General features: G+C 37.4%; 1 protein-coding gene across 4 annotated transcripts in view; it reads left to right on the top strand.

Annotated features, from left to right (window-relative positions):
• Positions 1-13,011, top strand: part of shq1 (SHQ1, H/ACA ribonucleoprotein assembly factor) — a 68,533-nt gene that overhangs the window by 38,657 nt on the left and 16,865 nt on the right. For all 4 annotated transcript variants that reach the window (XM_051705827.1, XM_051705828.1, XM_051705829.1 and 1 more), the window contains one exon: positions 12,859-12,979. In XM_051705827.1, coding sequence (XP_051561787.1) covers positions 12,859-12,979 — 121 coding nt within the window. The remainder of the gene's footprint in view (positions 1-12,858; positions 12,980-13,011) is intronic.

The raw sequence follows: 13,011 nt of genomic DNA on the forward strand, positions 1-13,011 counted from the left end.
ACTTTTGGTGCTTTTGGCAGTGTGGGCAGGTGCCAAATCCTGCTGGAAAATGAAATCAGCATTTTTAAAAAGCTGGTCAGCAGAAGGAAGCATGAAGTGCTCCAAAATTTCTTGGTAAACGGGTGCAGTGACTTTGGTTTTCAAAAAACACAATGGACCAACACCAGCAGATGACATTGCACCCCAAATCATCACAGACTGTGGAAACTTAACACTGGACTTCAAGCAGCTTGGGCTATGAGCTTCTCCACCCTTCCTCCAGACTCTAGGACCTTGGTTTCCAAATGAAATACAAAACTTGCTCTCATCTGAAAAGAGGACTTTGGACCACTGGGCAACAGTCCAGTTCTTCTTCTCCTTAGCCCAGGTAAGACGCCTCTGACGTTGTCTGTGGTTCAGGAGTGGCTTAACAAGAGGAATACGACAACTGTAGCCAAATTCCTTGACATGTCTGTGTGTGGTGGCTCTTGATGCCTTGACCCCAGCCTCAGTCCATTCCTTGGAAGTTCACCCAAATTCTTGAATCGATTTTGCTTGACAATCATAAGGCTGCGGTTCTCTCGGTTGGTTGTGCATCTTTTTCTTCCACACTATTTCCTTCCACTCAACTTTCTGTTAACATGCTTGGATACAGCACTCTGTGAACAGCCAGCTTCTTTGGCAATGAATGTTTGTGGCTTACCCTCCTTGTGAAGGGTGTCAATGATTGTCTTCTGGACAACTGTCAGATCAGCAGTCTTCCCCATGATTGTGTAGCCTAGTGAACCAAACTGAGAGACCATTTTGATGGCTCAGGAAACCTTTGCAGGTGTTTTGAGTTGATTAGCTGATTGGCATGTCACCATATTCTAATTTGTTGAGATAGTGAATTGGTGGGTTTTTGTTAAATGTGAGCCAAAATCATCACAATTAAAAGAACCAAAGACTTAAACTACTTCAGTCTGTGTGCATTGAATTTATTTAATACACGAGTTTCACAATTTGAGTTGTATTACTGAAATAAATGAACTTTTCCCCGACATTCTAATTTATTGAGATGCACCTGTATATATATACATATATACATATATATATATATATATATATATATATATATATATATATATATATATATATACACACACACACACACACACAGGCGGCCAAAAGTTTGGAATAATGAACAGATTTTGTTGTTTTGGAAGGAAATTGGTACTTTAATTCACCAATGTGGCATTCAACTGATCACAAAGTATAGTTAGGACATTACTGATGTAAAAAACAGCACCATCACTATTTGAAAAAAATATATATTTTTGATCAAATCTAGACAGGCCCCATTTCCAGCAGCCATCACTCCAACAACTTATCCTTGAGTAATCATGATAAATTGCTAACTTGGTACTAGAAAATCACTTGCCATTATATCAAACACAGTTGAAAGCTATTTGGTTTAAGTGAAGCTTAACATTGTCTTTGTGTTTTTATTTGAGTTGCCACAGTATGCATTAGACTGGCATGTCTTAAGGTCAATATTAGGTCAAAAATGGCAAAAAAAGAAACAGCTTTCTCTAGAAACTCGTCAGTCAATCATTGTTTTGAGGAATGAAGGCTATACAATGCTTGAAATTGAGATTTCATACAAAGGTGTGGTGTACACAACAGTCTTCAAAGACAAAGTACAACTGGCTCTAACGAGGACAGAAAGAGATGTGGAAGGCCAGATGTACAACTAAACGAGGATAAGTACATCAGAGTCTCTAGTTTGAGAAATAGATGCCTCACACATCCTCAGCTGACAGCTTCATTGAATTCTACCCACTCAACACCTTTCATGTACAACAGTAAAGAGAAGACGCAGGGGTACAGGCCTTATGGAAAGAATTGCAAAGAAAAAGACACCTTTGAAACAGAAAAACAAAAAGAAAAGGTTAGAGTGGGCAAAGAAACACAGACATTGGACAACAGATAATTGTAAAAGAGTGTTATGGATCTTAACCCCATTGTGCATTCGTGGGATCAGCTAGACTGTAAGGTGCGTGAGAAGTGCCCAACAAGACAGCCACATCTATGGCAAGTGCTACAGGAAGTGTGGGGTGAAATGTCACCTGAGTATCTGGACAAACTGACAGCTAGAATGCCAAGGATCTGCAAAGCTGTCATTGCTGCACGTGGAGGATTTTTTGATGAGAACTCTTTGAAGTAGTTTAAGAAGTTCTGAACATTTTTTTTCAAATTGTAATTTTTCACGTTATTTATGTCCTGACTATACATTGTGATCAGTTGAATGCCACTTTGGTGAATAAAAATACCAATTTTTTTCCATAAGAGCAATATCTTTACATTATTCCAAACTTTTGGCCACCAGTGTGCGTGTGTGTGTGTGTGTGTGTGTGTGTGTGTGTGTGTGTGTGTGTGTGTGTGTGTGTGTATATATATATATATATATATATATATATATATATATATATATATATATATATATATATATATATATACATATATTATGTCTGCGCTCCCAGTTGTGAGCTCACTGACGGCTGATTTGCTGAGAAAGTGAATCTGATTCAAACTGCTAACCTGAGCTCCTGAGTTCAAACCCTCAGTTCTTTTCTGGTGATTCATCAAAAAGATCCGGTTCAAATAATCATTTGTCCCCGACTCTCTCGCGCTGGGTTTGTTGTTAGGTGCAGTGCAGCGAGCTCATCAGAAACAGAACGGGGGAAAAGCTGCGCGAGGCACACTGGCTGTGCGTGTTCTAAAAATGTATTCAATAACTCACAAGATGATATCTGACGAAACCACATATGAACGCACACAACCTGACTGTCGCCAGTGGAGACTAGATTTTAAATTGTTGTCACAATCAATTATTTTTGGTCGCATTTGCGACCATTTTAGTCGCAGTTTGGAGCCCTGTATTGTAGAAAAAACAACATTTGAAGTCAAAATGAAAAGTCCGAATTGACCCAGTTCATTTTCTTAATACATGTAAATAGTCTTAATGTGCACAATTTGCCAACAATAACAAATAATGAGAGACTCGGAAAAAGAAGCGTTACCTTTGGGCTACATTGAAATGCTCCTGAGTGTGAACTTGAACTTCAGCCTCCACATACCGTTGTATGTTTTTTTTTTTTTCCTCATTGAATATCCTGCTCATTAAATTCACTCAGAAATATGGGGTTTTCTACACATTACAAAAGTACAACAGGGTTGTGAATGCCATTTCATGTTGACTTTAAAGACCCTTTACTGTCCTGTGTTTCTGCATTTAATACTAAAACAGGAAGATTAGACAGGACATATTAAAGGGCTCATAACATATTATTTTTTAAATGGCTAGTAGGCTGTGAATTGATTGGCTAATGATTTGCTACATGCTGGTCGGTTGCAAGGGGAGGGATATTATTATTAGGGCTGCAACTAACTATTATTTTTATAATCGATTAATCTAACGATTATTCGACTATTCAGTGATTATTGCATTGATTAATCATTAGCTCTTAACTGATTATACAGCTTGTGTCCTGACTTAAAAGGCTGTATTAAACATGCTTACTAACAATAAAGAGGACAAAATCATCTTTTAATAATCCCTCTAAATGTCATTCACTGAATTAAATGGAAAAAATACTTTTTAGTAAGTTTAATTCAGTAAAGAAATTCACTGCAAAAAATCCTATTGTTATCAATTGTTTTTGTCTTGTTTTCCATTTAAAATTGTCTAAAAATCCCTAAAACAAGATACATTTACTTGAGAAGCAACATATAGGATATTTAGACTTGCTTAAAGAGAATGTATCTTAAATATATGTGTATTTTTTTCACTTGGTTATACTTATTAAAGCTGCGTATTGCTAATTTTCTTCACGATAAGAAATGCACAGTGATATTTATTATGATTCAATAAGTCGCGAGCCATCACGTTATACTCTAGCTGCAGCAAGCGCTCACTCGAGGGACGAGCGTCCCCGCGCCAGAGTGTGCATCAGACGGATTCAGTTTCAGTCTCTCCCCCTTAGATCAGGACATTTGTACAACTCATAAAAGAGGCGCTGACCGCAAAGAAATACAACATTTTCAGAGTTTATAGTTATTTACGTGAACTGCTTCCATATTATTTTAACTTTATTAAAGCTATAATGCATTAAAGATAACTGCATTAAAGATGTAATGCCGTGGTGTTTCCTTTAAAGACGCTCGACACCCAAGTTTTGCTTCAGTGAAGTGGCAGCTCCAGCTCCACTTATTCCACAACGAGAGTGCTTCTGTATTTACTTATTTTGTATTTTTGCATTATAATTCCCTCATAATTTGCGATCTACATCACCTGAAGCTGTTTGGAAAGTTTAGAGTGTATCTGAACTGTGAGCTGTGTAATTTTTACTCTCCTCAGTCAGCCGAGAGCTGCAGTACTGCTCTCGTGCGCCATCATTAGAGTTTAATGTGATCTCATGTTACATTAAATGATTTTTTATTGTCGACATTGTCGATTATGCCGACTAATCAATTCAGCCCTAATTATTATTGTCACTGTAAATGCGTATATCTGCTAAAAGCTAATTTTGTCAAAGTTTAGGAGTACACTAATGTATAGATGACAAATACACATGGACTAAAACCCATAAACTATATTTAAGGGATGAATGACAACCCAAACTTGACAGACAACCTAAATTAACCCATAGCAGAAAAGAGCTGCTGACACACAGGACTGAATTTAACACTCCCAAACTCCCAATCCATTCCCGAACAGCATGGTGCTTTGGTAAAAGATGTTTTCAATGACAGGAAAGTCAACAGATTGGTCATGTCTTCTGAGCTTAGTCTTGCTGTTCTGTCAGTGTAAGTGGGAGGGAGGTTAAGAGCGAGAGAAGCAGACAGGAAGGTCTGTGCACTTCTTAAAGTATCAGGGATTCTGCCGAGCATGCACTGTTGGCTTTGATATCTCTGTGAGAGGAGAAATCTTTAAATCAAAGAAGCCATCTGTGATGGAGACAGGAGCGTTGTATAAACATGTTTAGGGTGTGTGTGGTAAGATTATCCAGCAAATGTTGACTTAAGCACTCATAAATAACTGCAATTAAAGGGCTTGTAAGATTTGGGATTACTAAGTTATGGTTTATTTGAAAGTTATACCACGGGTCTGTTAAATGCTTGATTCTGATTGGTTCTTGGACATTCTAAGGTGTGCAATTATTTTTTTAAGGAAACGCACGGCTAAGAAGTAGTTCCAGGTCTTGACCGCATAACGGTTTATTTCAGTTATTTCAAAGAGCCCTACAGCTACCACAACAAAATAATGTCAAAACAATGTCAAAAATATCCTACATTTATTTCAATTTAGGTTAAAAAAGAGCCCTCGCGCTCACTTGTCTCCCCCGCACTTACACGCTCACACACACACACTCTGAGACACGAGTGGACCAACAAATAGAGCGGCACCCCCGCAACAATTAATTGATCAATTCACCAATTTCTATTATCTGAAATAACATTTAATGTTTCAATGTATTTCGCCCTAATCATCCTCACATAGCTATAGTGGAAAGCACCGTGCTACCGCTGCGCATCGTGACCGCATTACCACCTCGGGTGTGCATTATTTTTCAACAATTCAATAGTCTGTCATCAATTATTCCTTACGTAAGTCAGAGCAAAGGCTACAAGGCAGAACAAGATTAGATAAGCACAATTGCACTTCACTGATCGCAGGTTCATGTCAGGCACTGACAGCTGCTTGTGCTGACAGGAGAATTATATGTACATACATACTGAAGATTACTTTAAATGGAAAGTTCACCTAACAATGAAATTTGTCATTATTTACTCACCCTGATGTTGTTCCAAATCCGTATGACTTTCCTCCACGGGACGCAAAAAGAGATGTAAGGCATAATGTTGGCCTAAGTCCCTATTCACTTTCATTATATCTGTTTTCCATACTATAAAAGGGAATGGTGACTGAGGCAAAAAAATAAAAATAATAATAATAAACAAATAAAAAATACAACTTTGCCGTAATGGGTTTGGAAGTAACGGGTTTGCAAATTTAAGGTCACAACCACACTCATCCGATTCAGTTTAAAATCTCCATTTTCAGTTTCCTAACGCCATTATTTTCTAAAGTTTGCAGTTATGGAACGCGTTTTTAAAAGTCTGTTTTTGGTGGAGGAAAACGCTGTTCCAGTGTGGATGAGAGGCATAAACATAGCAAAATGAATGTGTTTTCAAATAAAAACATATTTGTGTGGATGTGGCCTAAGTTAAGATATCAGTCTCTAGGTACTAGCTAGTTTTTACACTTTTGGTGATTGAAATTCTAGATTGCTTTTTTACTACAGTTAAATGAATAGAAATACAACATATTATGTCACAGTTATGACATTGTTGTATGATTTTAAATGTTGGATATCGTTTATCACCATTCACATTTATTGCATCTTTTTTCCAAACATTGAAAGTGAATGGTGACTGTGGCAAAATGTATACAATAATTTTATTTATTTATTTATTTTTTTATTTTTTTATACACCAGAATGGGTAACAGGGTTGCAATAAATTGTTGTAAATTTATTCTAAATTGATATCACTCAGTAGGGACTAGCTAGCTATGTTTTTGGTACATACAATTATAAAGGTTACTTTACTTCAATGAATGGGATATCAAATCAACAGATTATGTCAAAATTATGACATTTGTATGATTTTAACTGACCCCATTTACATGCAATTAAGAAAACGGTTTATTCCAGGGTTTTTGCAGAAAGTGGTGTTCTGAAAAGTCATGTAAACGTGAACTCTGTTTACCTTACTCCATTTTAGGGATTAAGAAAAAGCGGTTTAAAACACCTACAGTAGGTTTCTGCCGGAGAATGTGGCATATGTGGACATATAAACTTACAGGTTTTTGAACAGTGCGCATGTGCGTATTAGTGCGCTGGGGATATCCTGGAGTATGACGGAAGAGGGTAACTACGCTATTGCAGCGCAATGCCGCGTCAGGTCGCAATGGAGAGTTAAGGAAACAAACATAACAGCAACTGTGGGATATCTTGAAATGAAGCAAAGCAACGGAGAACAAAAAATTGCAAAGTTGCCCTAGGATCCCATTTTCATTATTTACACCAGCGATATGGGAATTTAATAAAATTCAGTTGCTGTGGAGAAAGCTGTTTTCTGACTAAAGGGGCGGTCACACTAGGCTTTGAGCATGCTAATTTTTTCCGGACATCACAACAGACCAGGATATGATGTCACATAGGGGAGCTTCTGGTTTTAGTAAATAACACTTCACAAATAACAAAAAAATATTATAATAAACATGTTAAAATATACCGTCTACTCACTTTCCAGTAACAATAAAAAATCACAGCTTTGAAATATGTATCCTTTGAATGGAGCCAAGAGGTCAGGGAGGTTTTGATCTTCTATTGGTCACGCGTCCTCTTGTCATGCTGATTCGCAGTTCAGAGTTCACCAAACTTGAACTTTGGTACACAGCGTCATACAAAATTTCTTTGCGTGAGCTTGCTTTTCTGGTCTCACACATTTGCATGCATTTGAATGGGAGTGAATGGAGAGCAAAGTGTAGTGTGACCGCCCCTTGAGCCGTATACGGGGGTAAAGAGTATGCCCGCTCACACATTGCATGTATACACAAACACTGCTTTCATGTCTTAAGCAGCTTTCTCACAATAAACTGCCTTCTGGTGTCCATGTAAACAACCTAATTTTGGATACAGTTGAAGTTCAAGACCTCTGAGGTTGTAAAGGACAAAATCACTATTTTAAGCGGATACAAAGATTTAATGTGTACAGAACTAGCTATTTTTCTTTCTTTTTTAATGTTAGATCAGAATTTACCTACAATAACTTATCAAGTGGTTCTTCTCGCAACAAAAAAACATGGGATTTGTGACTCTTGTACTTTACTAAATAAGAGAGATTAAATAAATGTCAATGTGAACATACTTTAATTGGGTAGAAAATTAGAAGGATTAGATGTCTGCCTATAGAGGTTGTGATTCCTTTTCCTTCAGTCTACAATTTATAGATTTACAACCATCAAAGCCCCATGAGCAAAAAGGCTGCACTTTAATGAACAGTAAAGGCAGCCCTGTCACATTGAGACTCCTGCGTAATTCATTTGTCTGTGGAACGCGAATGGAGGTGTGTACCTGATGTGTGTACTCAAATTTGAAGCACGTTTAAGCGGCTGTGAAAGCAAACAGTCGTAGGTAGTAGGAAAACAAACCCATTAATGATGCTGCAGAAGGAAAGTCGTGATAGAAATGTTATCCAGTGGTAAATATTTGAACAGCCTGCTGGCAGCTTGTCTGGTTGTTCTCCAGGAGATCTTTTAGTCGACTGCTAAAGCCAGCGGGCTCTCAAGGAGAATAAGGATGGAGAGCATGGTTAAGGATGATGGAACGTCTCGCCCGGCCTGAAGGTGCACTGTGGGCAAATATAAACCATCGTAAATATGTGGAGGGTTCAGGAACATGCCAGTTTTTCATTTAACTGCAAAGCTTGGATTGATTTTCCAGTTGTTTTGCGCTGTTTTGTACTTATTGGCTTGGAAGAACGGCCTAGTGGTTAGTGTGCACGATTCGGCACATTTAGCTATGGTGCTCATGTGGGAGATGCAAGTTTGAGGCCGGCTTGTGTTGTTTTCCGATCCCTTTACACCCTCTTGTCCTCGCTCTACTCTGGAGGTTCCCAAACTTAAACCCCGTGTATACATCCATTTTGACGCAAACACTCAATATAACTGTTTGCGCATATACGCAGGCAGTTGGCGCATGCATGCTATGACTACTATTAGACACCGGACTTTCTCTTCTTGAGTTTAGACCTATAAAGATGTCTTTATATTCCTTCAGGTATCTCCAGACCTTATCACACACACGCTCTTGATTGGTACATCCACTGTTGTTATTTTTACCTTCATCTCCTATTGTTTGGCGGCGATTACATCTTCTAGCACTTCTTCATTACAGCTATGGCTGTAATGTAAAAATGTAAGTTTTGCCACCTTGTGGACCCACTAATTAGTGTAAATAACTCCAGGTGGATGCGCATTCTGCGCGGTCAAAGATGTGCGGTTCGAAAAATCGGGCTGCGCGCGTACAGTGCTCGCGCACTACTTATGACAAGATTTGTGTCACACGTCCTGTATGCTGACGCTCCGTGTTCGCGTCTGACCGAAGTATACTTTGGGCTTTAAGAATACTACGGCCCCCTTAAGAAAAATTGGTGGCCCACTAACTCTAACACTAACTTTTATTGAGCACATTTACATGCACGATCTTACACCAATTATCAATCATAAGCCAACAATGTATTAGGACATGTCGCCTTAAAGGTTTTTCCTTTATTTGGGTAAGATCATAAACGGTTTAAGCAAAAAACGATCAGCACATATATATTTTTGCCCTTTGCCCTGATTTTGATCTGCATGTAAACATTTTTTACAATGTGCACAAGTGTTGCACGCATGCCTGTTTATGTTTTGACGTCAAAAGTAGAGAATAATCAGACGATTTAACATTTCATGTAAATGCAGGTTTCTTGCATTGTCGGTTTTCTTAAATAAGGTGATTTTTGATGGTTATAAGCATACTGGTGTGCATGTAAATGCACTTGTTTATTTAATGAAATCTCAAACGCAATTTGTACCATTTCGCAATATAACAAGCAGTGTATAGAAGGTATATTCGGGTCTGTTTTATGCTTTGCTTTTAATGAACACTTCTGTCCAATTATTTGTTTGCTTATTGTTCGCAAGTTGTTATATTTTCTCAAATTTCTTTTGGTGTGGGTGTACTTTCAAAGTGTTTTAAAAGCCACCTCATGCCATTCAGAGCTTAAAATGTTGCCTAGTTCCATTGTAGATCATTGAGATTCATTGTTTTGCTTTGGCAGAAATTGTGATTATTCTAAAAAAGTACATTGCCATATTCATGATGATAGATGTAGAGCATTTGATTTCTTGTGACATAATTTGATGTTAACATTCTTTAACATAATTTTTGCAGCTGTTTTAAAAGATATCAGCTTTGTTCATCTGAGTATGCATTTGCCAGACAGACAACAGTCGGTGAGTGTTTACATGCACACCAATATGCTGATAACTAACAAAAAATCAGCCTATTAAAAAAAATCTGGCAATGCAAGAAAACCACATTTGCTGGCGGCTAAACATTGTGAAACAATGACAACAGTTAACTGTCATAAATAAATCCCTGTCACATACTTTCTTTGCTCATTAGCTGTCATCTCTGCTTTGCTCCGACAAAATTGTTTAAGTAATGAAATAGTACAAAATAAGATTTTTTCGGCCCAACATTGCTGTTACGTTAACCACAAAAACATTTGACAGTCGACCACTGATTTTTTTTTTAAAATGAATTCACAATATGAGTTGGTAGCACGGTGATTCGTTGTAAATTAATGTTCAATAATTCAACAATCGGAGTCAGCTTATACCGAGGTTACCACATGTAGTATGCAGAAAACACGGACTCAATTATGGAATCTAGTCTTAAAAATGGTATTAGCTATAAAACGCAGATTGTCATGGAATACAAAATATTTGGACAAAAATGAATGTTTGATTGCGCAATTAATCAAATTAAAATTGCAGTGTCCTAGTGTGATGATTGATTAAACTTCAAACGTCTGTGATTTAATTAAATAAATAATCTGCAAGTGTTGTGCGCTTCAAAATGAATGTGTAAAGCTGGCCGCTTATACACTGAAAACACCTTATTATGATCATCACGTGCGCTCTTGTGTGTGTGAGATGACAGAGAGCATATCAGTCTGAAGTGCGCAACACATGCAGACTATGTATTTATTTCATTTAATCACAGCTTTACAGTGATTAATAATTACACTGGGCCATGTAGTGAACTGTTATCTGGAGGTGAGAAACAACCGTCAAAAACACACAGAAACGATGAAGCATGATTAAATGGACACATGTGCTTTTGCTTAAATATTAAAATGGTAGGGCACATAAAATGTCCTGGAAAATTGTGCCTTGAAAAGAGTGGGAACCCTCGATAAGCCAGTAAGAACGCCAGAAAGGGTGTTTACATACCGAAATTTGGTTAATGGGCAAAAATCTACATGTTCCGATTGGTTTTTGCTTAAATGGTTTATGACCAAATTTGTTGTTGGCTTATTAAGCATAATAGAAGATGAATGAATGAAGGTCAGAGAAAAAAGAGAGTTTTTCCTCATATGTTCTGAAGAAGTTAAACTCTGCATTTTTGTCTTGTTTTCCAGTAAAAAATATCTGAACATACTTAAAACAAGATAAGATTACCTACGAAGGAAATTTTTGTACGTTTTGGAATCTTGAATTAAGTGTATTTTTCTTACCCTATTAGCAAAAAATAATTTTCTTTGTATTAATAATAAAACTAACAAAATTTATTAAGGTTTATGCTTAAACAACCAAAAAAAAAAAAATAATAATAATAATAATAATCAGACAAAAATGTGCTGAAAAGAGGGATTTCTGTGCAGAGCAGCTTCAGGACATTTGTCTTTTTCCCTGTCCTCTTTCTTACTTTCTCTTTTCTCTTGGTAAACAAAATATTTTAGTATAAAAATGTTTTGTATATGTATATGTTTTTTTTGTTTTTTTAAACAAGTAAAAAAAAACTTTATAGATGAATGAAGGTTAGAGAACGAGAGAGAGAGAGGGGGGGAAGAAGGGGAAAAAAAGCAAAAGTCCCTTGAGCTCTCTCTCTCTCTCTCACTCTGTCTGTCTATCTCTCTCTCCCACTATCTCTATCCAAGGAAGAGTTCCATCTTAAATGGGAACCAAATGTTTGTGTAAGGCTTTCCTCAGTGCGAGTGCACTGTTTGTTTTCTGAAGCAGTTGGAATGTCTCCACTGGCTGCCAGCCTATTCTGTGGGCGGCTCAAGGATCCTTGCGGCCCTCATTTCGCTTTACAATTGAGCCCGTTGCCTTGCGCTGAGGGGATATTTTTACACCTTTTTCAGGAGACTGGTGTCATGACAACAAATATCATCGCTTTGGCACGACGCCCTCAAGGTGTTTGTGGGTATGTTCTGAGTGTTGTGGTCACATCTGCTAGAATGGAAAATACAGTTATCTCCTTGAGTGCTCAGAAATCATCCACTCTGCACAGGATTCCCTCTTTGCTTAAGCAAAAGTTGCACAGTTGATCACAGCTTAGTAGCTGTCTTCACTGAAAAAAAATATAATTTACTTAATCAGAATTTTTGCCATTTTCCAGTTAAAAACATATAAACATACTTAAAACGAGATTAAAATACTTTCTGCTTTCCCAGCTTATTATGTAGAGACAACTTTAAGCAGGCCATTGGTAGATTGAATTTCCTAAAAACTGTAAGCATTGTGGCTCTGTGGTTTTGCTCTTTTCAAAGCGACATTGGCTCAACCAGTGGTGTGAGTTTGGGGCGGGACTATCTGCTTGTTGACCAATGGAAGACGGAGGGGAATGTATCTTTAATTTAATATATTTTTGTTACCCAATTGGCAAATCGTTTTATCTCGTTTCAAGCATAAATCTAACAAAATTTGGGGAGGTTTATACTTAAAACAAGAAAAAACTACTTTATTCAAGATATATTCTCGGAAAACGTATTATCTTACACAGTTTAGCTTCTTGGGTAAATTTATCTTGTTTTAAGGATGTTTAGATACTGAAACATGACACAAATACTGATGAATAAAATGATTTGTACAGAGTTTGTACACAATACCTTGTTTTATATGAAGAGTGCTCTTGAGTTTTGGGTTGTCTTGAGTAATCATAGTCTTCTGAGTTGTCTGTGTTTAGACTAAATCACTGTACGTTTTCTTCTTTGCAGGGAAGGCTTGCGTTCTTAAATGCCTTTTGGCCATCCATAAGATCTTCCAAGAGAACGATCCAGCCTATATCCTCAACGACCTCTACATTACAGACTACTGCATCTGGATCCAGAGGGTCAAGTAAGTTAAATCGCTTGAAGTTCAGTCATCCA

The sequence above is a fragment of the Myxocyprinus asiaticus genome, chromosome 9, assembly GCF_019703515.2.
Source record: "Myxocyprinus asiaticus isolate MX2 ecotype Aquarium Trade chromosome 9, UBuf_Myxa_2, whole genome shotgun sequence".
Taxonomy (NCBI): Eukaryota; Metazoa; Chordata; class Actinopteri; order Cypriniformes; family Catostomidae; genus Myxocyprinus; species Myxocyprinus asiaticus.